Source organism: Furipterus horrens, unplaced genomic scaffold (genome assembly GCF_987537825.1).
Source record: "Furipterus horrens unplaced genomic scaffold, mFurHor1.1.pri manual_scaffold_5, whole genome shotgun sequence".
NCBI classification, from domain to species: domain Eukaryota; kingdom Metazoa; phylum Chordata; class Mammalia; order Chiroptera; family Furipteridae; genus Furipterus; species Furipterus horrens.
Window position 1 is genome coordinate 118,374,493 of NW_028327175.1, and position 25,656 is coordinate 118,400,148.

At 50.0% G+C, this 25,656-nt stretch overlaps 2 protein-coding genes across 2 annotated transcripts in view; one reads left to right on the top strand and one right to left on the bottom strand.

The window, feature by feature from the left end:
* The window catches only part of IFT140 (intraflagellar transport 140), a 106,108-nt gene that overhangs the window by 56,537 nt on the left and 23,915 nt on the right, over positions 1–25,656 (top strand). Inside the window, exon 18 of the mRNA XM_090277311.1 lies at positions 2,729–2,919. Coding sequence (XP_090133437.1) covers positions 2,729–2,919 — 191 coding nt within the window. The remainder of the gene's footprint in view (positions 1–2,728; positions 2,920–25,656) is intronic.
* On the bottom strand, positions 4,951–24,534 carry TMEM204 (transmembrane protein 204). Its single transcript, XM_090277305.1, has 3 exons — positions 23,597–24,534; positions 18,582–18,737; positions 4,951–5,520 (listed from the first exon to the last, which is right to left on the bottom strand). The coding sequence occupies exons 1-3, from the start codon at positions 23,874–23,876 to the stop codon at positions 5,276–5,278; spliced, it is 681 nt and encodes a 226-aa protein (XP_090133431.1). The 5' UTR covers positions 23,877–24,534; the 3' UTR covers positions 4,951–5,275.

Sequence of the window (25,656 nt, forward strand, 5' to 3'; positions counted from 1 at the left end):
GGGAGAGAAACATCATGTGTGGTTGCCTCTCATGTGCCCCCAACTAGGGACCTGGCCCGCAACCCATGCATGTGCCCTGACTGGGAATCGAACTGGCGACCCACCCTTTTGGTTCACAGGCCGGAGCTCAATCCACTGAGCCACACCAGCCAGGACTGTTCCATTTATTTATACATTCTTTGGTTGTTTCTTATATGTGCCCTGACCGAGGATCAAACCCACAACCTTGGCATATTAGGACTACGCTCTAACCAAGTAAGCTACCCGGCTAGGGACAGGTATGGTTTTTAAACTTGTGAGAGAATGGGGTCGTTTTCAGCATACACATTCTCATACCCCAACATGGTTATTTTGGACGAGTTACTTGCCTTCTCTGAGACTTGGTCTCCTCTGATCCATGGCCCCTTGATCTCTGAATGTCCCATGACGAGCTGCATGTGGTCTGTGGTTCTGAGACTCTGCTGAAACTGCACGTATTATGGTGTAAGTGATCAAAACAACAAATCTGGGTGCAGTTGGTTTACATGCCCCTAAAAATACCACATAAAACAACATGGCATGGCCATTGACAGATGAAGTGTATGGATTGACATTTACTTGTGTTAAATGGAATGATCTTTGTGAAGATTGGGAATCCCTGTCTTCCACACCATGTGCTCTCTCAATGCACATTTTCTTTATCCCTTGTTTCAAATGGATTAGTTCTATCAGACTAGCATTTTTCTGAATTTTATTATATAGTGCTTCTTATGCATTTTTATCTCTTTGATTTGAGAACTCAGAAAGTTGTGAGAGAAATTTAAATTCTTTCTATTGTATTTTTCCATTCTTCTCACATCATGGACTTTGGTTTTTCCCTCACATTTATTTAGTCTTTCTCTCATTTGTTGTCTTTTCTGTGTCCAAGAGAGGAGACATGTGTGATACAGTGTAAGATGGCTGCGCACTTATCCTATGTGACTTTAACTCTCCTCTTTTCTCAAAATCTTTTTTTCTTTATTTTAAGCTATAGTTGTCTGTGCAACAGTACTTCCCACCTCACCTGTGTGTCCTCTTTAACCAGGTTTATCAGGGGTATGACACTGTATCAGCTCCTCGTGGGTAGCAGCACACCCCTGTCACTCCACAGAGCTCTCATCCTGGTCAGATGTATGGCACGAACAGGCTATCACCTGATGCTTGTAGGAAGTCATATCAATTAGACTCTTAAGTCCTTCTGATGAATGGCCATAAAACTTTGCTTTTCTTTATATGCTACCCTTCTTCTGATTACTGATCTGTGTTTACATCCCTTGGGCACGTCCTGGAAGTTCCTGTCTGCACACTTGAGAGTCGACAGCCCAGGATCCCTAACTCGAACTTGTGGCCAGGGCAGTTGGCTCAGTCCCTCCCTCGAAGAGGTATAATGAGAACGGGTGCAAATGCTGAAGCAGGAGGCAGGTGAGGCAGGGCCCTCAGGTGCTCATACTTCTGTGAGAATTCCCAGGTGTGCTCACAGGAACATGGCTCTGATGAGATCACAGCAAGGCTGATAGACATCAAGTCCGGTCTTGTGATTGTTAAACCATAGTCAGCAGTGCCCGGTTGTTTTTTACATGCACATTTCTGAAGGTTTCCCATTCCATGCAAAACCAGTCCAGACTTCAGCCTTCTGTCTGGTGTGACCCAACCTACACATGGCCATGAGCCCTGAATTAAAGTGGCCCTGGACCGCGGTTGCCTCAGGGCCTTTGCTCATGCTTTGCCCTGTGCCCAGAAGGGTCTTGCAATCTATACCTGGTCTGATACATTCTACCAGTGTCTCAAGGCCATGGTCAAGCATTCCCTGAAGTCGTGGACCACCGGTGAACCTGAGAAGCAGCAGTGGGATGGAAGAGCTGCCCAGAACTATGCCAGAGGCAGGTGGTGGAGGCTAGCCTTGCAGAAGTCACGGAGTAGCAGCAGATTCAAGACCAATGACAGGCAGGGGCACTGGGTCCCAGGAGGATGGACAATGACCCCCCTTTACACAGGGAAGTGTTTGTACGCCGAAGAAACTAAGCAAATCAGAGAGAAAGAAACACGGTGTGGAAGACAGGGTTTTCAATGTGTGGGCTCCAACCCAGAGGACAGCGGATGGGCATGCAGACAGGAGCAGTACCCAGCAGTCAGGAAGGAAACCGATATCTGAGGGAGCAGCTCCCATCACTAGGTTGTATTTCAAGTTGCCAGCTATAAAAAGGCCTCAGGCAGCACACTATAAAATTGTGCTTGGGCTCAGACTGGAGGACATTCTTTTTCTCTGCACAGCTGTTTGGGGACCTGTGTGCTAGGTTGACAGTTCTTCTGAGTAAAACCAGTGGAGGGTACTCCACTAATCCAGGTTATCATTTTGGAAAATTCCAACTGAAATCATGATGGCATTATTTATTTTAAGACCTTGTGCATATCTGTGCGTGTGTTTTACTCAATAGTAAAAACTTCCTAGTTCACACAAAAAAACCTGGCAGGTGGGGATTTTTACAACCATTTTACGTATAACTGTTGAGTTCCTGTGCATGCCTTTGCTTATCTGCTGTCTGAAACCAGAGCCGAAAACTCTGATTTCAAATGAGGACAGATTTTTGTCAGGGCCTCTTGCTTACGATGCACATCTGTGTGCAGAGGGACCTCCATAGCTCACACATGAGAAAGAGGCTTAGTGTAGGCATTAGCTTTCCATGAACTGACAGTGCCCTTTCTCATTCAGCCAGGAGAAGCAGACAGAGACAGCCAGGTGGATTCAGGGCAGCACTGCATGGTGGGCAGGAGGCCCCTGCGCGACTTTGTGGGGCTGGAGGACTGCGACAAGCCCACCCAGAACGCCATGCTCAACTTCAGCTTCTTTGTTGCCGTCGGAGACATGGACGAAGCTTTCAAGTCTATCAAACTCATCAAAAGGTAAGGATTCCATTCTCTGAAGTGTTGAGGGGATGAGCACATTCTCAGAGTACTTTCTCGACGTCTCTCTTCCCCTTCTAAATGTGATTCTAAGAATTACTAACTCTTCTGTGACTCTGTCGTATTGTATTGCATGGTCTTTTTACTCAGTGAAATGCTGCTGCTCATACAGACGCCAGGATATGCCTGGCACATTGCGCTGCAGGGCAGTGAGTTTGAGCACAGGCACAGCTGGGTGTGGAGAGAGGAGAACCTGGCTCTTGGCTTCTGTTGTGTTTGGAGCTTCTTGGGCTGTTATTTAGTTGTTTTGATTCATTTTTATAGTGTTCTGGACACTTCTTAGTCGAAAGTTCTGTGGTTGCCTGTCCCTCTGGGAATAATTGCTACTAAACAAAAAAGGGTTTGATAATAAAAATTCAAAACAGTACAGTGAAAATGCAATTAAAATTGCTATAAAAGAAGTTTTCAATCAAAGGCTGTCAAAAAGCAGCTTCCTCTTTGATTCTGAGAGAATTCAGCAATTCTTCCCAGGAGCAGTTGACAGATTTTGATCTCAAAAGGATAGAAAAATTATTAAAGAATGAAACTAAAATGGGAAGAGAAAGATGGGAAAATTAAGTTGCCTGGAACAAGACCACTTTATTTGTAGCGATGGTTTCTGTTTCACGGAAGCACATTTCAGACTAGCGTGTGACCCTGCTCCCTTGTCTCATTTCTAAAACAGGTCAAACGTTGTTCAGTTGGGAGGGCCTTTCAACATTGGCCACGTAGATAAGAGGACTGTTAGTCTGGGATGTGAACTAGCATGACTGAATTGCAGAGCCTAGCCTTTCCCTGATCACTTTTTATTTAATATAGGGACAGTCACAGACCATAATGAACCACATGGCCAACTTTAAAACTTTAATAAACATTTATATAGTCATATACATAATATTATTAAAATTATACATCTTAAATATTCATTATTCTTTAAAAAAAAAAACCAATTATTTTTAGCATATGATTTGGGGGAAAATATCCACTTTAGGAAGGAAGCTCAAACTTTAATGTCACCATGAACGTACTGCTTGTGGGATAGGAATCTGGCTGTTTCTACACTGCCTGCTGACCTTATTATAGATCATCAGGCCAAAATGCTTTTAAATCATTCTCAATTGCTTTATGTTTTTAACCCCAGTCTACCATTTGTTCTGACTATCCTGGGGTATGTAGGCTTCGAATTCCAGACTGGTCACCTCACTTTTTTGGAAGGTTAAAAGCAACAAAGCTAAAAGTTTCTTGGGGGTGGGGAGAATCAGCTTAGTGCTAGGCTTTGCATAGTACCCACCAATGCCCAGTATTGGTTTCCTGGGCCAGAGGATGGCAACAGTGATTCCAGTTCCAGGTGGCATGAATTCAAGCAGTGCAGCTATTGGAAGACTGTCCTTATAGATGTCATCAGGCAGTCCTGGTCCCAGGTCTTCGGGGAAGTGGACCAATTTTTAAATGTTTTCTGTTCAGCCTGGGGAATTATGGCCTATTCGCCTCTCACAGGTTTAGGAACTGGGCAGTTTGGAATCGGTGTAGCATTATGAAAATGTGGCCTCCTGAGCACTTGGCTGAAGATGGGCTAAAGATTTTATAGGGGAAAAAAGTAAACCTATCTCTGAATTTCTTTAAACAAATAGATCTTTCCCCCTCTTAATTCATCAGAAAGTGAATGAGGACATGAGAAACTGCGCTCCCACCAGATCTTTTAAAATGTCTCAACCCTTCCCTTACCGATAGCCCACAAAAATAAAATAAAACAGACCAAATTCTTTTTACCATGTGACAGTGTAGGGAGACACAACACATGTTTTAGACAGTGGTAAGAGGTTTACATTTTATTTTAATTTAGAAAAATAATCAGGCACAAACAGACATTACTAACTCCATCCTGTCATAAAGCCATAACCATCTGATTATAAATTCTGAGCCACTTGAGGAGGATCAGGACCATTTCCAGAAAATCTCCTGGATGTTCTGCTTTAACAAAGAACTGGGCCGCAGGTGTCCCTCTCAGCAGACACAGAATAAATTAACCCCTGACAAGCAGGGCGACTGCCGCTCCTCAGGTGCATCTTGGGTGCGGTCTCCTTCTTGCAATGTACGTGAGCGTGAAGGCAGGTTGTGAGTGTGTCAGGAGGCTGGCACAGATGATATATGATCAATAATATATTTCTATAAACATAGTAAACATACCTGTGTATCGTACATATGCATATATAAGAAACCATATGAGTCAACCGCCTCCACACAGGCAGTCCCTTGGATTCTAGACTGTTCCATTACAGTGGATGAAGTCCCAAGCAGGGCCCTACCCTGGTGACCCTCAGCATGGTGACTCTACATAGTCGTTGTCTAGCCCACGGCGAAACCGAGCCGTCAAGGAGCGGCTGATGACAATCACTCGGGGCGCCATGCAGTCCTCTCTCCTGTGAAGAATATTCCAAATGAGCATGGCGGCTGCCAGGGTGGCCAGGAGGCAGGCGCCAATGTTCAGGTAGCAAGACCAGGACAGGCTGGTGTACGGGCCGATTCTATAGAACGTCACCAGCCCAATGACCAGGACAAAACCTGTAATTGAAAGACAAGTATAGAGAAAGCCTTACTCAGAGCCAGGAGAGGACCTGTGGAACCCCGATAGGGAGTCTAGCAGCACCACAGCTTTGCTTCTTCCCCAGCCCTCTGTGCCCCCCGGGGTTGGTGATGAGCCTGATTCATGGTACCAGCGTTCCAGTGTTGAGCTGCTCTGTATTAGGCCTTTGTGGGTTGTTATAACCTTTGAGCCTGGTAGTTGGGGTGGGGATGCCGTGCGCAACTGCCAAATCCTGGCCCAGGCTCATTTCTGGAGGCTTCATAAGAAAGCAGTCTAGTCCCATGTGCTCTTCCTGGGATCCTCCAAGTGTCGGGCTGCTGCTTCCTTAGTCAGCCTTCCTGTACAGGTGACACTGACACCTGCTTTCCCTCACCCCAAACAAACCCAGCGGTAACTTTGTGTAAGGTCCTCTGTGACTCTTATAAACACCGACTTGTTCAAAGTGAAAGCGAACACAGAAATTTCCTTATTTCTGGTTGGTGTTTAACTTGGTTCAAATTCCTGTTCTTAAGAGTTTTTTTATTCTTAGCATTTGCTTCTAAAGGAAATAGAGATTTCTTTTATTTTCAAAGCTCAAGGTAACCGAGAGCCTACACGCTTAAGGAGGGGGAGAAGCCGAGATTGAAGACCTGTTTGAGGCTTTTGCTGGCATGTTTGGTTTTACCTGTCACTTCCGAATAGATGCATCTGGTCCTAGAATTTCCCTCTCACCCCTATGTCCCCCTGTCTCCTGCTTATTTTCCCTCCATACTCTTCTTTCTCTCTCTAAACTCTGACGCAGAGAAGGGGAGGGAGCCATGCAAAGACTGGGACCAGTCTTGCACTGATGGCAGTTTTCACAGACTTCTTCACATTCAGTTCATAGCCAACACCACAGCATCATTACTTTAATAGTTTTACCTTTAAGGAGCATTCAAAGACTTAATTTCATTAGTTTTAATAAGAGGAAAGCCAGGATTTTGCACCCAGGATCTGTTGACTAGGATAGCAGGTACTGATGTGTAAGGGAATTCAAGTTTGAATCCAGGCCAGAAAGCCCCACCACTGGGATGGAGGAGCGGCCACCACTGTTCTGCAGTTGAGGAAAATCGTCCACGTGGCCCTGCCCACTCTTTGTCCCCTGAGGTCATCACACCCCTCAGCTGGGAAGGGTCCGTATGAGCCGAGGAAACTGGAAGGAGGCTGTAGGTCACGCAGAGCCATGGCTAACAAGAATGAGGAGAGTGGGCAGAAGCAGAGGCCTAGGCGTCCTAGGAAGCCTGATCTTCTCCACCAGCACTCCACCCTCTGATGTCATGACCTGAGTGAGTCTGTTTCTTAGAACCAAAAATGCCTGATGAATACGTAGGCTCTCATAACCCAGAATGGTCCAGGTGGGACTCTGGCCCCTTTCAGGCTCATCCACATTCCCTGTCCTGTGCTCTGGCCTGGCCGAGCTGCTGCTGCTGCTGTCCCCCTGCCTGCCCTTCACTGTGATATCCGCAAATCTGTTCATGCTGTTCCCTCCAATCCCACAGCCTCCCCTGCTTTCCTCAGAAAACCACATCATGCACAACCAGTGTGGCCCCAGGGCCAAGAGCAGCAGTGGTGCCAACTAATGGTTCTACTATGTTGTAAGTCAGTGCTGGGGCAGGGTGGGGAGAACAGGCTTGAGTTTTCTAAAAACAAAAGCTTCGTGGTCTCATCACCACTGTACCTACTAGAAGGTAAGAATTAAACATTCACCCAGCTCGGCTGTGTCCTAAACAATGGTGACAGTGACTAATCTCTATTTTAATTGTCTCCGGTACTTTGTGGAGCTTTTTATACATGGAAAGCTTCTGGATACTTCCTTTTTGTTAAAAATAACTAATTCTGTTTGTCATGCACACTGACAAAAAGAAACTTCTGTCATTTCTCCCAGGGAAGGGTAGGAACATCCTCGCTCGTGATTTTATGGCACGGAGTTTTGCATTAGTGAGGAAAGGGACTCCAGCCTTTTTGTGTGTAATGAGAGTGAAAATACTTTGCGTCCTCTTCATTTTCACTTTGTGCGAATTTTTTTGTCACCCAAGGGAGCATGTTATGTCTGGTTTCAATAAGACTAAAAAGGAAGGAGCAGGACGGGAGCTTTGGAAGAGGAAGTTAATATGCCAGCTTATGTCTGAGATGCAAGGAGCAAGGCCCTGGCCGAAGGGAACTCACAGCAAGCCAGTGGAGCCCGCAGGCTGGGCAGTACCGCATCAGCCACCCACCCTGAGGGATACAGAGGCTTACCCTCTGCTGTGGTTGATACCTGTTTTCTCTCTCTTTAAACTAAGCTTCCTTTTGGTTTGTGCGTGTTAGAAGAACATTTTTAAAAATCTGTTATGTGGCTTTAGCTGCAATTCTAAAGCATCATTTGTCAAAAGAGGACAGTGTAAAAAAATTGAACCTCCCTGCAGCCTCCAGGGCAACCGTCTCTCACAGTTCAGTTATTGGTCTTGAGGTTGGTTTACACCAGTGATGAATAAAGAGAGAGGACCTTGAATTTTGTTGCAAGACATTTCAGTGGAGACTTGGGAATGATGAGAATTGGATTGAAAGAGGTGACCGTAAACTGGAAAGAACTGAAGTACACTCATTCACCAGGCTGGCAGAATGAGAAAGGGAGGAAACAGCAAGTGTCAGCCCAGGTTGAGGCAGAGGGAACCCGCCCTCACTGAGTTGGAGCTCAAGATAGCACGGTGTGGCCCTAGGATCCACAGTTCCATTCCTAGGATTACACCTGACCGAAACTCCTGCTCATCACAGGAAACAACTGTGCTCCAAATCAGCAGTGTCTGAAACTCATGTCCACAGGAGACGATGAGCTACAGTTAGCTGGGAAAGGGGCAGGTACAGAGCTGGCAGGTGCCAGGGCGAGCCGCAGAGATAGTGGTGCCTGAGAGAAAGTCACAGGGACACAACCTTGTTACATGTGATCCTCTGTGCATGGTTCATACAGGCTCAGCCGTCAGGCCACTTTTGTAGGACAACTTGGAGAGGGAATAAAAATATTAAAAATGAGGGAGTGGCTTACAAAAGTACAGGATAGCGGTTACCTCCAGAGGAAGAGGGGGCGTGACAGGAAGGGCACCCAGGGGCTTCTCAGTGTTCACCCCATCTGTCTTTAGCAAGACATGCATGATTCATTGACTCCTTTGCGTAACTATTCATAATAAAACATTTAGAATATTTCATAAGTGCACCTAATTTTAGGTTCTTCAATTAACAAGCATTTCCTGCAGTCCATTGTGACCCTGGCGATAGGCCCCTACTTTTCACCTTCCCACGGCTGTGTCGGTTAGTTTTGTAGTGGATGTTAATGCCTTTGACACGCTTTTCCTCCAGCTGCACAGTCAGCTCTGTAAGACACACATCATGTGCCTCCCACACAGACGCCCTGTGGCACCCACTGCCCCAGGATGCCTCTCAGCCTGGCCTGGCCCCACCTCAAACCCCTCTCTGTGGCTGCCCTGTTGCTGTCATGCAGCGGCCACACTGGTGCCTCTTCATGCCTCTGAGATGCTAAGTTCCACTCCTTCCAGTCTGTCTCTGAACTTCATCAGCCCTGGGGAGAAGGGCTGCCTTCTGTCCTGTCCCTGATACTCTCCGGGCTCAGAGGTTGAATCATGGGTCAGCCTCCTTAGGCTCACAGCATGGTGCCTGCTCCAACAGTTGTCCCTGTGGCTGGAGTTCGGTCCACGTATTGATCTCAGCCTCTCAGAGAGTCACCTCGTCTGAGACAAATCCAAATAGATCCATAATGCAAAGTAGAATGTAGTGTGGTCACTGGGAAAGGAGACATGATGTGTTACAGCTTCCCAGTCAAGTCAGCTAAGCTTTTTTTTCTCTGTTGTTATGCTACATTTATTTATTATTAAGGAAACAAAATTGTAACCTACTTTGTCATCTTGTCATCTTGACTGGAAGCTCTTCTAAACTTCTTCATGACCAAAACCTGTCAGGGACAAGATGCTGTTTGCCCTGATCAAGTAGATGGCACTCAGCATGGAGCCAGGTCTGCTGTGCTGGTGCCTTGCATTAGCTGAGGTACAATATGTCCAGCAGACCTACTGAGATTCTGCTCAAGTGTGCTCAGGGCAGGCGGGCGGGATTGCTAAGGCTCAGTTGTTTTGTCTTTGGGGAACTGCCATTCTTCTTGAGGAGATAAAGATGAAATTAATCACTCCAACATGGTCCACTGTGTACAGGAGGCATTTAGGACACATGGTATGGGATGAGGGGACAGCGTTCTGCCTGAGAGCAGCTATGGTGACTGGGCAAACCCTTCCAGAGAGCAGCATTAGGCTACACCTGGGACATCACGAGCCCAGCATGTGGACAGAGCACTCCGAACTCCAAACAGTGAAAATATTAACTCATGGACACTCCACAGACTGTGTGGGCAGAGCAGCCTCTGGCTTCCAACCCCCAAGCTGTGCCAAGGCACCGTCCCAGCACTGAGTGGCAAGACTCGAATGCTGTCCTGTGCCCACACTCGCGTTTCCCAGCATCTCTCAGAGCTACTTATTTTCTTAAGATCATTATCGTAGGTTTTTAAAAATAGGGTAGGCTGTGATTTTTTTAACCATTGGAATCTGTTTATTACTTCCTGTGTTTAGCTATATTGCCTACAAGGTACACAAACTCAGATTTCAGAATATGTCAGTTTTTTCCATTACAAGATGAAAGAACAATCAGACTGCAGGTAATTCAAGAAGTATAAATTCCCATGGACACAGAGACCCTGGGCATAGCCACCTCATCCTGAAAACACAAGCGAGAAAGTGATAAAGATGGCAGGGCAGGATCAGTTCAGAGCCTGACAGGTGGTGTTTTTGCAAAGTGAAAATGAACAAGCCATGCATCCTCCTGTTTCATCATTTTTCTTGAAAATCCAGCGGTGAGCAGCCCTGGGCTGTTTCCAGCACAGCTGGCATAATTCAGGGGCTGCACCTTAATTGGCTTTTCCCCCTGGGAGAAGTAGAAAAGAAGAGCCTAGTTCTGTACCCTAGTGTGAAAAAGGTTAACAAAACTTACATTTATACGACTTATTCTGTGTAAAGATCAGTATTGGCTTTTGCTTTATTTTAGTTCAACATATAGTCAGAGAAGGGGTTCCCTAACATTAAAAAAATACATTTAGGAAAAACCCTCTTTTTGAAACAGTGGGCACAGGCGCTGTACTGCGGGGAGAACCTGAGCCACACGGGGGCTGCAGGTAATTCAAGAACGGCTGGTGTGGTGATGCTTGCACACTGCCTCGTCTGAGCATAGCCGCTGGAGAGTGTCTGCGGCTCCAGTGGTTGATAACTGTCCAACCCTGCCCTGGGTCAACAGGGGCTATAGGCACTGAGCAGACACGGGCAACATGGGGATCTTCCATGGCTGCCACTGTCAGCAGTAAAAAGCCACAGGGACACGGAAAGGCTCACTGCCTCACTGCACCTCCAGCCTCAACCCTGATGCCGGGTTATCGCCAAGTGCAGACATTCTTCTGAAATCAAATACTTCCATAGCTCTGGCTGAGGGAGAGCTGTGGTGCTGAGGAACTAGGTATGGAAGTGCACTGGTCTCAACCTCATGTTTTCCATTTCTGTCACAGCCTGATGTGGAGACCCCCTCTCTCCTCAGCATTGTCCCTGGAAGACTTCTCCCAAGACTTTTCAGTGATGTTAATGTTTGTCCAGAAACAAATCTAAGGGGAGAGTTTTAGCAAACACACCAAATTCTGCACATGGAGTTGGTTCCATCCTCATGAATTTATGTTTCCAAAGCCAGCAGCCCCTTCCTGTGAGCTGGCCTCACAGTGGGCAGTGTGATTCACAGCTCAGCCTGCAGAGCGCCCTTTCCTTTCTCTTCCTTCCTGCCGGCTTCCTAGGGTGTCGGTGTCTGTCACAGGGCCTTCCTTTTGAATGACTGTCAGCACACACAGGTGGCATAAGTGGAAACCCGTGGGACTGACCTCTGAGCTCTTCACCCAGCACACCTGCCTCAGCATGCACGGCAGCTGAACTGACAAAGCAGGCACCTGTGACTTAGATCTGGTGTGATGGCTTCTAGAGAGAATATTTACAGAGCAAACTAGTTAGTTAATGGATCCACTCAAGGCACAGCTGTGGTTGGAATCTTCCAACACTGAGCAGAAAAACACTGGTGATCAAATGTTTCTGCCAAGAGGGAGGGATTCTGGAAAAAGGAAAGACTCAAGATGGTACGATTCATATGATCACACACTTCCATGGGAACCGATGCTCCAAAGTGCTGCCTGACCAACCAGCTCTCTGAGCAGCCTGGAGAGAATAGAGAAGGAAGAAATGAGAGGTGCGGTTGGGCTATAGGCTGGGGCTTGGAATGTAGGTACAGAAGACAGAAAAGGAAATGATCTAGACCAAGCAACATACCAGTTTGTTGTAAAAAACAAAAGAAAAAAAAAAAAAAAAAACCTTGTATAGTCCTATGAGAAGATCCCTGAGTCTAAAACACAGCAGAATCCCCATCAGCTCCTGAGGTGCCAAGATAATTATCATGTATCACCTTGACTGACCTTTGAGAACTAATAAAACCCTTTGTATGTTTATACGTTTTGCCATCATAAGAAAAACTAACAATTTCCAGAAATGGAAAGAGGAAGCCAGCAGACATGAAGCCATGTGAGGCTTTTAAAGTAGCTTTTGACCAGGTTCCACAGTAAACGCCATTCTTAGTCATCCTGCTTAAACTTGAGAGGCCCGGTGTCTCCAGGAGAAGATTGGCTGAGGCTAGAGAAAGAATACAGACCATAGCCTGGTGCCAGAGGTCGTCATGGTGAGGACTGGTGTCCATCAGCTGCAGAGCCTGTGTGCTCAGTTTGCAGATGACACTGAACTCCCTGAAGTGCCAGGCTTTGGAGATTGGGGTGTGAGTGGCCAGAAATAGATAAGCGCAGGTTCCCTTCTTCAGGAGAAAAGCACGAGGGCTTGGGCCTGCTGGGCAGCTCCATGAAGCAGATGAGGAATTGCCGAAGAATGTCCCCAGGAGAGCCCAAGACCATTATGAAGGCAGTTCAGAACAAAACAGAACAGCCGACTTCTGCAAAAATGGTTGTCTGTACCTTTGTACTTTAACTGCATCATTTCGTTGTGGTTATTATACTTTGAGAAAAACTAGTAGTTTGAGAAAGGTCCAGGGCCACTCACATGATTGACGAGGAGCCTAGACAAAAACTTCTGCAGAGATGGAGGGTGAGGATTACTTAGGATAGGAGTTGATAAATCATAAACTAGGAATAATATCAAATATTAGCATAAGAAATCTATGGCTGCCTGAGAGCAAGAGCCACATGTTTCAGAAGAAATACATTGTGATAAATTTGTGGCTAGTAGACCTGTAGCCACTGTTTAAAGGGAGGCAGACTGCTTGGGCTAAAAGCCCCACGTTGGAACATTGCAGAGGGGGCTGTTTTTTATCATAATGTCCCTGGGTGTCACAGGTATGTATGGGTGAAGCCTGGGACACCATTTCTAGGGTCCTTGATGCAGTACTAGAGAATTTTTTCACTTATATATCAACATTTTCCAAAGAGGACACCAGGTGGCATGTATACAGACTTTTAGGAGCAGTAGGGATGAGAGAGGAAGGCCTAGGGGAGGGAGCAGATGAGGAGCCTGGTCTTCGGGTCCTCCCATTGCATGAGCCCATCTTGTCATTAGGTGAGATATTGGCTCCCAGGACAAGGGGGAGAGCCTGCTAGCCCAGGGTCCTCAGTAGCATGGTGCAGAGGTTCTCTACCCCAGGGAGTGCACCAGCATGCACCAACAGGGGACAGTGAGTTGTGAGGGACACCAGCTCTGTCACCAGCCAGATCAAGAATGTGCAGCAACAGGGTTCTCCAGCTGGACTCCGATAGCGCACTGCCCGAGAGGCTCAGCGGTAGCCAAGGAGTTACCCTTCAAAGATGCCACTTGACCCAATTACAGAGCCCTGAATAACTAACTCCTCAATCATCCATTCCCCCTAAAAATGTCAGTCCTGCATAGCCAACAGTGAGGGCCCAGGGGCCACTGGGAGCACCTAGGGGGCTGCAGGAGGATCATACTTAGAAAATTCAATATCCCCACACACACCACCACATTCTGCCCAGGAGGATAGTGTGCCCATGGAGTGGGCCAAGGGGGCACCTGGCCGGGCTCTGGCACTCACAGGGAGCGCAGGTGGAGAGCCCTAAGACCTGACAAAGAGCACAGAGGATGTGTCTGGGTACTGATAACGTCTCAGTGTCAGGTTGACCAGTAGGACTGTAGTGGGAAGCCAGAATGACGGTAGCAGCAAGCATGCCCGAGATGGGTCTGCAGGCCTGGATAGCTTTCCATGCTTTCCAAAGAGCACAGGGATGAAGTGACTCATCCAGAGCCAGGCAGCCTGCTCCAGAGCCCACACTCACCCAGACACCCATGGGAAAGCTCAGCTGTTCTCAGGAACCCTGAGGTGCTCACCAAGCTGAGCTGCCTGCAAAGCTCACCCTGGCTTTCTCCTCTGTTCCAAGTGTCTCACATGAGTCATCGGCGTCTGCAGTTGTCAGAGGTTGGGAAAGAACTTTAGCCTTTCATGGGTCGCTTCTCTTGACCCCCGACCCCCAGCCCCACTCAGCACTGCTTTTCCTGCTCTGGCTGTGCCTTTGCACACATCAGTGAGACCACAGACATGAATGAAGAAACAGAGGAGAAGTAGTGAGAGGAGGGACCAGTAAAGTCAAGGCTGTAGACTGAGCAGATTGAAGCTCACGTGTGTGAGGCCATGGGAAGGAAACGCTAGCAAAGCAAGGCCCATGCATCGCAGCTGCTGACTGGGACTGAGATGGCCTGTCGACCCTCACACTGCAGGTCTCCCTTACAAACCCTCCTTGATCCCCTACCATCATTAGAACATGGGAGGCATGTAGCCACAGCCTAGCTGCTCTGAGCCCTCCAGAGAGGGCTTCAGCGCTCAAAGTTGGGTTACTGACTGATTGCGTAATGGGCCTTAAGGGGCTGCAGGGAGGAAAAAAGAGAGGAAAGCCTGACAGCTGGCTACAACAGAAAAGAGCCAAGGTGGGGAAGGAGACAGTGCAAAGCTGCTCCATGGTGACTACCCCCATCTCATTGGTCACTGTGTGGCATCCTGCCTGCCAAGGGCCTTTGTAGACTGCCAGCAGGGCACAGGCAATGAATTTGGGTACCTCAGGCTCGTGTCTCTAACACGCAGAGTGCTTTCACAACAGGGAAAATGCAGGGTTTTCACAGCATATTCAGCTTATGGGGTGGGGTGGATAAGGGACAGAAAGAAATTCTTTTCACCTTCAAGGTAAATTAAAATTACACTTTGGCCCTGTCCAGGTAGGTGGCTCAGTTTGTTGAGCATCATCCCGTGCACCAAAAGGTTGCCGGTTCTATTCCTGGTCAGGGTACATACCCAGGTTGCGGGTTCGATCCCCGGTCAGGGCACATACGGGAGGCAGCTGATCAATGTTTCTATCTCTCTCTCACTCTCTCTCTCTCTCTCTCTCACCAGTGAACATATCATTGGGTGAAGATTTTTTAAAATTACACTTAGAAAATTCTTCAAAGAAATTGAAAACTTGTGTGTGTTGGCCTGAACATGATAGAGCAAACCAGGTGATATGACTGACAGTCATGCCCTGGCTGGTTTAGCTCAGTGGATTGAGCGTCGGCCTGCAAGCTAAGTGTCGCTGGTTCGATCTTCCAGTCAGGGTACATCAGAGAAGGAAAACTCTGACTCCAAAAAACCTCCGCTGCCTTGCGGCATACCTCTTCAGGGGAAAGGCTAAGGGAGTAAACCCCGACAGAAAATCCGGAGCCGGAGTCCCTAAGGCGGTTTGACGTTGTAGTCAACACCGGCAACTCCTGCGGCGCACCTGAAGCCAAGCTGTATTGACTCCGTCTTTCCCTTGGACCCTTCAGCTGCGAAGAGAGGGGGGGTCTGCTGCATGGGCAACAGCAGACCCTCCATATCACCCTGCCCAGGCTCTGTAGCTTCAGCGTCATCGCAAGATGTCGATTCAACACGGGAGGAGACAGATACCGTGTCACTCCCGAGTCGGACTGCACAGCCATTCTCGGCGGTGCAGATAGACTCTTAAGAAGCTACACCATCGTCTCTCGAGACGGACGGCTGCCGACGACGACGACATAGGTTTTTGACCTATGAAAATGGCTATTTTGTAGAGTCCCCCAGTATCACTGTGACAGGGTGCTTTGAAGCTGCAGCTCTGAGGAGCAGAGACTGTCCTTCCACAGACCCAGGATTGTGCTCAGAAACTAGTGTAGAATGAATGAGCAAGCGGGCAGATACCCATTTCAGGCTGGAGTGCCAGGGCACCCTCCTATCAGCCTGTTGCTGTCTTTGGCTGGTTCTTGCTTTTCCTGGCCCCCAGTTTATGCCATGTGCTTGTCCCTTCCTCATTTTCTCTCCCTGCCCACCCTCTGGCCCAGGCACTAGGGACTCAAGGTTGGCTTGCGTAACAGGTACTAGCAGGCATTTCCCCCTCCTGGGACAGGATATCCTGGCGCCCTTCAGTCTCTCCCTGACTGTTTAAAACGGACCAGAGCACAGGAAAAAACCTAACTCTAAAATTAGCAACATGATAGAAGAAAGGCACATAGCTGCATTCTGTACTGTTTGTCAATGAAACGAGTCTAAACAGGGCCAAATGCATTTCCTTTTTGGGCAAAACAGACCTATTGGGAGTAATGGTCCGACACCAAGGGGAGAGGCGGCCTGTGGAGGCAAAAGGAACCATCTGAAATTCTGTGGGCTGCGCCTCAGTGCTTCTGGCTTTTTCCATTGGCCTCTGCCTGTTTGACTTTTTTTTAACAGAGCATGGTCCAACCTTTCCAGAGATTGTGCTAGCCTGGAAATACTTAGGAGAGGAGGAGCACAGTACCCTCTGCCCCACCTCGCCAAGACAGGCTCCCAGAAGACCTTTGGCAGCCCACCCCCTTGTCAGGGTTGCTGCCAGACAACTTGATTTTAGTTCATGAGGCTCACCGCCCCTTTTGAGTTTTTAAAATATGTTATTTGTAAACAACAGTATCTTGTTCTAAAATAAGAGTTTGTAGGAAGTAAGACGTCAGTTTCACACCAAACCCACAATATTTCTTCTAATAATTCTAAATAAGTATTTCAAAGGAATTTCCTTTTTTTTTTTTTTTTAAGATTGTATTTATTTATTTTTAGAGAGAGATGAAGGGAGGGAGAAAGAGAGGGAGCAAAAGATCGATATGAGAGAGAAACATTGATCAGTTGCCTCTCACACGCCCCCAGCTGGGGATCTGGCCCATAACCCAGGCATGTGCCCTGACTGGAAATTGAACCAGCGATCTTTTGGTTTGCAGATCAACACTAATCCATTAAGCCACACCAGTCAGGGCTCAAAGGAATTTCTTGAAAAATGTAATGACTGATTTGATTATCCTGCTAGGAGTTATTTTCAAATCAGGAAATGTTACTTTCGTTTCCTCAATGCCACTAAAATATCTGTTTTTAATCTAGCTTTTCCAGTCACGTTTTGAAATCTTCCACTTCCTTCTTGAAGGGATGAATTTCAGATAACCCCACGTAATTGGAGACATATTGTTTCAATGAGGCAAGGAAATCAGTTCTGTTTTACAGCCCTAAGGTTGGCAGAGGGCAAATGTGTACTTTTCCTAAATCACTTGGAATGTCTGGGTTTTTACCCACAGTCATGGAGGCGGGGTGGCGGCAGAAGTGATCAGAGATCACATTTCACCTGCCTGATTAATTCTCAAACTCAGTCCAATGGCAGGGTGGGCAGACTTCATCCCTGCTTTGCAGATTGGGTCACATGAATAATAAGGGATGGAGGCAAGATGCAAACCAGTCCCCTTCACACCAAACCTTGTGTTCTCCTCTGGTCAGCCCTCAGCTGCTAATCCCTGCATCTGGCCTGTGGAGAAGTGACTGGCCCAGGACCACACGACCTTCCATTAACAGGGCACGGGAGGACCTTTCTGATTCCCACCCAGGATCTTTCCAGCATACAAACACCTGCTAGTCTGTCATCCTCGTTCTGGAAATTGTGTTTCTCCAGAAGGATAAGAGCCGGGATCCATTATTCCTAGAGTGATTCACTTCAGACTTCCTGTCGTTTCTTCTTCTGGGTTTGTTGGAAATGTACCTTCAACATTGGGACATGCTGCTACCAAGCACGCCAGCTACTAGCACCCCCATGTCCTAGCCTCTTCACCAGTCTCTGCCCCATGGGACCACTGATCTGACTTTTCCACAGTAGGTAATGGAAAGCCTGAGCTGCCCCAGGTTTCCATGATTGTTAACCCTGAGCCCGCAAGAGGGAGCAGAGGACGAGGGAAACCAGCAGAGCAGCCCCCCACGGTGCCTCCATGGCCACCATGGAACTTCCCAGAGCAACTCCATTCATCATTTACAATGACACCATGACTCTCACCCTTCCAAGACCACAGGGTGTGCTCATGCCCAGCCCCACGGTGCCACCCCCAGGGCCGTGGTGGCTTCCAAATTGTTCCAGAGAGGCTCACTCCCTGGTGGCCCTGGGGCTGGCTGCTCTGTGGAAAAGCGGGGCTGCCTCGCCTCACCAGGCATAGGCTCAGATGGCAGGTGCCCCTGTGCCAAGGGCAGGCTGCTTCACCCCTCTGGGCTGCTGCGCCCTCTCCAGAGGGCATGAACCCAGGCCGCCCAGCACGCAGGTTGCAGGGGGACTGAGAAAATACCAGCTGCTGAGGACTCTGGGAGACAGAGCACAACACCCGCATGCTAGCGCTTTATCTCGAAATGGAGACGGGCTCAGGCTGCAGCTGCAGGGACCCAAAGCTGTCGCTGCTCAGAGCCTCAGCTCTCCTCACCTCCGTGCACATGTTTCCGCTTTGCTTCTGCCCACAGCAATGGGTGGGGCAGGAGGGGTGACCTGGGGGTCAATGTGATATTAGAAGGCCTTCCAGCATCAACATAAACTGAGGGTGCTGCCACTCTGTTTGCCCCTCTGGGAAGTGGGGGTACTTACTCGCCAGCTGGAACGCAGCAGCCATGGCCTCCTCCCAGCACTGGGAGTCAGGCGACATCAGGGGCAGGCATGTCAACCCCAGGATGAACGTGAGCTGGCCTGCAGCAAGGGCCACTGTGGCAACCAGGTTGCAGGCACGCATCATGTCGAATTGCACTGCGAGGGGCCAAGAGGGAAAGAAGACAGGTGGTCAGCGCAGCGCAGGAAGCTCAGGGCTGGGGCTCTCTCTCCTCCTGGGGTTCATCACTCTGCACTGACAACCTCACTGATCTCTCTCTGCCGCCCAACCCCAGGCTTCATGTACTCCACTCCCCACCTCACACCGAGTCCAGGAGTAAGGCGCAAGGGACCCACAGTAGAGGGGAAAGGAGGACAGAGCAGCACTGGATGAACTGCAAACACAAGGAGCGGGGGCAGAAGGTCCCTTACCTATGGCTCTTCTAGACTGTAAGTGGTCGCCCCACAGAGCTAAGAGAACGCTGACAGCCTCCCGGGCCCATCCCACCCAGTGTCAGGCTGCGATGGTGTCTGACAACGATCATATGTAGCACCTGTGGAACGTAAGTCAGATGGAGGTGTTGTGCCACCTCCTGCCTTGGAAGGTGCGTTCCTTCTGCCCATGGGGTCTTAACCGCTTCCTTCTTGCTGTCCATCTGTCATTCAAAGCCTTGAGAATCTCACCCTTCCCTAATCCTAGGCCTTCTCCCAGTGCCTGCTCCAACCTGGGGATGGTCCCGCTGGCTCTGAGGCCAGTGTGGATGCAGCAGGACCATAGCAGAGGCCTAGCTGCTGGGAACTCAGAGCAGCTTCTAGGAGAGCCCAGCACTAAGGGTCAAGGAGCATGAGAGAGAGCGTGTGCTATTAGATGCATGAGAGTCACCACCAGGTGAACACTTTCACCTTCCCAAGACTAGCCTGACGTTGGTGTAGACCTAGGTGAGTGCTGCGCTTTCTGCTCTCTTAGTCGCTTTTCTCACCGGCATGGCCCCCTTCTCAGGTGGACTGTATTTCCCTGTGATTGAGCTCACAATCTATAGTCCTCAGGGTAACCACAGAAACAACTGCCATCACCAGAAACCCTGACACTCCTCTCTGACCCTTTACAGTGCCAAGAGACAGGAGGCAGGGCTTGGACAAAGTTAGGGGAGCCCCAGTGGGGCAAGCGGGGCCAGGCCTGGTGTGGCGGTGGGTCCAGGATTCCGGGGAGAAAGGAGCAGACACTGGGGGCCCGGAGAACAGCAGCCATACTCTTTGAGCTTCAGCTTAAGCGGCACCGGGTGATCACTGGAGTCTGAAATTTCCTCACCTCTCCCAAGGCTTAGGCCGTCAGCTCAGGCTAATGCAATGGTTTAGGCCAATTTGCTGGTACTTTCCTGACTGCTTGTGCTGTGTTCGTGGGGCACCTGGAGATGCAGCCAGTGGCTGGGTGGCCTCCTGTAAGGATGGGGTGAGCCTGAGCAGTTCCTTCCCACTTTGCTTTGGAAAACTAGCTGTCTTCCTGTGGAGGCTGCTGTTCACACTGCTCGCTCTTCTTCACATTTGATTTTCTTTGCAATTAGACTCTGCTTCTCTAAAAGATGGTAGAATTTAGAAGGTGGAACTGACCCAAGGCAAGGGTGTTAAACATGATGGAGGTTAACAGCCAGGCCCAGAGAAGTCTGTCTAGTTTCCCAAGCTCAGCCTTGCAGGCAAAGAAAGACTTGGATCAACTGCTGGCCAAACAGAGGAGTGGCCTGCGGTGGACACAAGCACCAGGGGACAGCCACAGGGAACACATGTTGGTGCAGTGAGGCCACATGATTGAGGCTCCTGGGAGACAGAAGCAGAGCACCAGGGACCCTGGCAGGTCCCTGCCCACCTGGTCATCCTCCTTGACTCAGCTTCACCCTTCCTGGCAGCTGTAAATGAACAGCCCTGTGGATGTGGCTCCATGTGGCATCCCCAAGCTCACAAGCCACCACACAGGCCTCGACCCAAGTGCCCATGGATCTGTGGTATTGAAGCTGTCGAGAGAGTGTGAAGGATGAAGTGCTGACCGCTCACACGCTCACCACTCTCTCTGAGAGCCATACTCCCTGCACTGGCCACTCAGAGGGGACGTGTCCTGACTGGCATCCACCCTGCCCTGGCATTTTACAGGTTATAAGACTACCTGTGTGCATAGCCTGAGCAGCAGTGCCTGGATTTCAAGGAGCCCAGTGGAATGTGGCATGAATGTCATCTGCCCAGCAGCATGTAATGCACAGGCCACCCTCCTGGAGCCAGAGAGCAAGGGGCTCCCCTGAGGGAGCGCTGGATCCCAGTCATCTACCCAAGATTTAATTAATGTTTATTCATGATGCATCTTGCTTCAGAAAAAGAACATCAGATGCCTGACAGAATGCATGAAATATGGAAAGATGAAAATTGACAGAGAAAACAAGGATCAGAGTAGGACTGCCCCCGGAGTTAGGTTATGGGGTCTCTTTGGGAGCCAGAGGTGGACTTCAGATCCCCTGAGTTTCCCCAAAACCTCATAGGAAGGAAAGAGCCACCTGATCAGTAATAAAAATCAAGATCACTGCACCCTGCCCAGTGAGCGTCCTCAAGTACAGGACCCAGTGTGACATGAGGGCAGCTAGAGGACCTGGACTGGCCCCTGTGCCCCTGCCCAGTATGCTCAGGACACCCAGCAGCACAGAAATCCCTGACCAGAGTTGAGTAATGGCTCCCTTAGATGTTTGCCACAGGGCATTGCCAGGACCTCTGGCACAGAGCCGGCAGGAGCCTGTCTGTTGTCCCCAGGCTGCTGCCCTGGCTGCCTGCAGCAATGTCTGAACTCTCTAGGACAGCCTAGCTCTCTGGTCAAAGTAGAACCAGTGATGTGTGACGAGGGGCATGTCACACCCCTTTGGTGCCCCTAGACGGGTGCTCGGGATTGAATGTGCAGCTGACTATCAGCCCTGCCACCCACACCCCACCGCCCCACCATGGACGAGGTGATCTGACAGCAACAGCTGCATGGGGTGTGGAGGATGTGGACGCAGAGGCCGTGGGCGTCACACGAGGACTCTCTGCTCCTTCCTCAGAATCTCTGTGCCTAGCTAGGTCGTGGGCAAAGCGCGGGCTGGGGTTTCTCATGGAGTTAATGAGAATGAGCACTGGTTTGATTTAAGGTGGTGGCAGGAAGCCTCAGCTCCAGACCACCTGGGCCAGGATGCCAACTTGCTGCACCCTGTTCATGTTCACACAGGCCTGGTGTGAAGTTGGCTCACTTTCCTCAATTCATTCTCACTCAAGAGAAGTTTCTGTAGACCTTTTTCTTGTTTTGGACCAATACTTGATGCTCAGAGATTCATTATGGGTAGCTGCCCCAAATGCCATACTAATGGCATGAGAATATTTTAAACGTTGGTCAAGAAGCTTATCAGGTGGTCAGGGAGGGACAGCAAACAAGGGCAGGTGAATGGGGTTGCTCAGGGCATATGGCAGGGTGGGAGGGTGGTGAGGGCTGGCTGTGTAGAGGTTAGGAGGACCTCTGTATGTCCTCCTGGCCTAAGGTGACCAGTCCTTAGCATGGGGACAGGGGATAGACACACGGGAGGCACACCTGGGCAGCACTGGGAGCTGTGGTAGGAATCCTTGAGGTCTAGAACCTCCCCCTCCCAGGCTGGGGGAGGGGAAGAGGTGTAGGCTTGCAGAGCTCACACTGGAGCTGCTGCGGGGCCATGGGCTCTCATTGCACCTCAGGACAGTCCCAAGACCAGATGAATCATTCTTGACCAGCAAGTCACACAGAGACCCAGGTCCATCTGCATTTACCTGGCTTCCCATAGGCCCCTGACTTCAGAGAGCTCATAGGAAAGTCTGAAATCATTCATGTACTTTGATCTTTTAGAGAAAGGTTTTCGCTCTCTGCTTGCAAAGGAAGGAGGGGCAGAGAGCCAAGCCTGGACAGATGAAACCCTCAGGCTATGATGAGGGCCTCTAAGTGGACAGAGTGGGTTGCCTTCATCCAGGGACCTCAGCTGAGCCTGTGTCTCCTGCAGCCTCCCTATTTTTGCCTGTGAAATGGAATGACATCCCCCACCACGGGTCCCTCACAGGTCAGGGTTCCAGGCCCACAGCAGTTGAGGATAGTTACACGCCAAGCACGTATTTGTGTTGCTTGAGGACTCTGGAGATACCCTCTGATGGAATCTGGCAAAGGCCTGTCTGCAGCCTCATGTGGGTCACGTTTTCTTAGAGACAAGCTTTGTCTTCAGAAGGGATGATGCCCACCTGCAAGTTAGACCCTCTCAGCAGTTTAAAGGATCTTCATGGAGAGACCTTCGCCTGTCAACCACAACGACTGTTTAGATGACAAGTGTCTTCATACTTAGGCACTCTTTCCTACAGTACATGCAAACCTGACCCTACTTTCAAAGTCAAGTTCCCAGCTTCCAAAGCAGTGTTAGACCCAGTGCTCAGCATGACCAAGCAGCGCCCAGGATGAGGCAATGGGGCAGAGGGAGTGAGGGCTCTGCCCTTCAGGTCTGGCCTCTGCAGGCAGTCCCACCTACAGTCAGTCCTGGTGGGTCTCCCCGTGAGCTGCATACCACCTTAACAACCCTAAGGACTGTGGAATGAAGTCAGAACTCAGCCATGTGTTCTTAAGCTTCTTGTTTATTTTTCTCATTAACAATCTGAATTTTCCACCAGGAATAAATGCATGTTTTTTGATTTGGATAATGCATATGTTCTTTAGTTGTGCATAATGGCAGGGAAAAGCCCACTACTACATGAGAAGAACTCTGTCACGAAGGAGCAGAGGCAGGTTTGAACTGAGCAGGACTGATATATGCCTGTGGCTCACCAGGGGAGGGTGGCCATGGAGCTTGGGGCCTGTCTGGTTCCCCAAGAGCCAGTGCTGCCCCTCAGAGCAGAGCACCTCTCACCTGTTAGCAAACACAAAACTCGTGTCCTTTGCATGCACGCAGGGCTAGTAGGGCCCCCCACCCCCATTCTAAAGGAGACAGAAAAGTGAGCAGACTTACATTTGACGGTACCTCTGGACTCCTGGAAGCCTGCTGCCTCAGAGCCCCAGCCCAGGGCTTCACAGTCCTTTGTATCCACCTGGCCAGGCCTGGTCCCAGGGCTTGGCCCTCCCCGGGCCCTATCCACCAGCCAGCAGGACCTCCATAAACCCACACTTCGCTTGCGCCCATCCTCCAGCGTCTGATACACCCAATTGGGTGTGAAGGCTGCCGTGTTGTTGAGGATGAGAGAGACCAGGGCCACCAGCACAGCTGTGGCCACCAATTTCTGGACAGTCATCACCGACTGCCCGTGCCAACCGCTTGTGGAGAAAGTCCCAGTCCTGGTCAGCTGCTGTGGCCAGGGAGAACCAAGACGCTGCTAGGGGCGGCTAGAGGACATCACCGTTCATTCTTGGAGGGTCAGAAGGCCCGTGCAACAGGTGCAGGTGAGCCCACTTCACGGTCCTCCTTACCCTCCTTCCTGCACTTGGAGCAGGGACAGGCCTGATCTGAAGGTGACTGCGTGGCCCATCCCGGGAAGGAAGCAGCGCACCAGCGAGAGTCCAGAATCCTGAATGCGCCGTCTTCCTGGGAAGCAGAGGCCCAGGGAGGCTGGAAGCCTCTTCTTCCCAATGCAGGAGAACAGAGTACCTGGAGAGGAGAGGCAGGCGGGGAACGCAGTGTCAGCCGGGTCTCTTCAAAACCAGCTCAGCTCAGAGCAAAGCTAGTGCAGTAGCCAGGCTCTGAGCAGGGCCGCAGGGAACAGGGTGGGTTCAGAGGCCTCTGTGCTGCCGGAGCCCCTGCCTGGTGCCTCCCAACACAAAACGGCTGGTCCTGGAAAGCAGAGAGCCTTCTGCAGGGAAGTATGTGTGTGTGTGTATGTGTGTGCGCGTGTGCGTGTGCATTTTCCCCGTGTCTCTCAGCAGAGAGGAAATGGTTGTTTTTGAGGCTGTTTTTGGTGAGCTGGAGGGCGTAGCCAACTGCAACAAATAGCTGCCGGCGCAGCAGCCAGACACTAACAGGATGTGTTTCCTGATAGGAAAGGCAGGGGGGCCTTCTGAAGTCCTGCTCCATGACCCTCCTCCCTGGCTTCTCCCCATCTTCCTTTCCAAAAGGGAGGGGCGGGAATGCTGGCCCCAAACAGACTCATGGTCCCACCTGTCTGTCTTGGGCATGGCCAGCCTGGCACTCAGGCACCACAGAGCAGCTACAGAGGCAGGCACTGCCCACGGTGCTCCAGGCAGTCTCCTGTGCTGGGCCTGGGGATAGTGGCAGGCAGCTCAGGGCAAGTAGGGTACTGGTGGCCAGCTGCCCACTCAGCCCTTGGTTGTTGCTCCAGCACAGAGGTATTGCCAGCCCATGATGTATCTGGACCTACCCTTGTCACAGGGAGATACAGATGGAGGAGGGAACTGCCCGTAGGGGAGGGCAGCAGAGGAAGGCCAGGTGTGGTGGAGGGCCCCCTTAGATGGGCCCTCATGAACTAGCCAGACCCTCTTACTGCCTAAATCTTGTGGGTCAGGGGCCCACTTGGAAAACTTCCAGACCAGGGAGCCATCCTTGACGTGGAGGAAGGTGGGGCTCTGGACATGCCGCACAGGGACCAGCAAGGCCTGCAGGGGAGTGAATGTGGTTCCTGGCCCGGGCTGTTTGCTGCTGATGGAAATGTCAATCTGCATAGCTCATAAGGGACCAGGTCCATCACTGTGATGTGCTGGTATACCTTGATCAGAGCTGTTAAAGCTACTGTGAGCTTGAGCAGACCTTCATCTGCTCTCCTCAAACCCCTCTGAGTCGGCAGACCAGCACAATGGGAGGTTCTGTGCCACTACCTCAGACTCAAATCCAGCATGGGGAAACTCACCCAGCCAAGGCCCCAAAGCAGCTGTGAATGAATAAAAAGGCACATCTGTACTGTGGGGCACACCCGTTTGCCCATGACGTGAAACCCCTGGAGTTCCAGGTAGTAGCAGCACACGCCCATGACTATTTGCTATCTTCACACGCTGCCCCAAGGTATAGGGATGGGCACTCTCAAAGGATATGAAGTCGGGACTCAGATCACAGAGACGATCAGT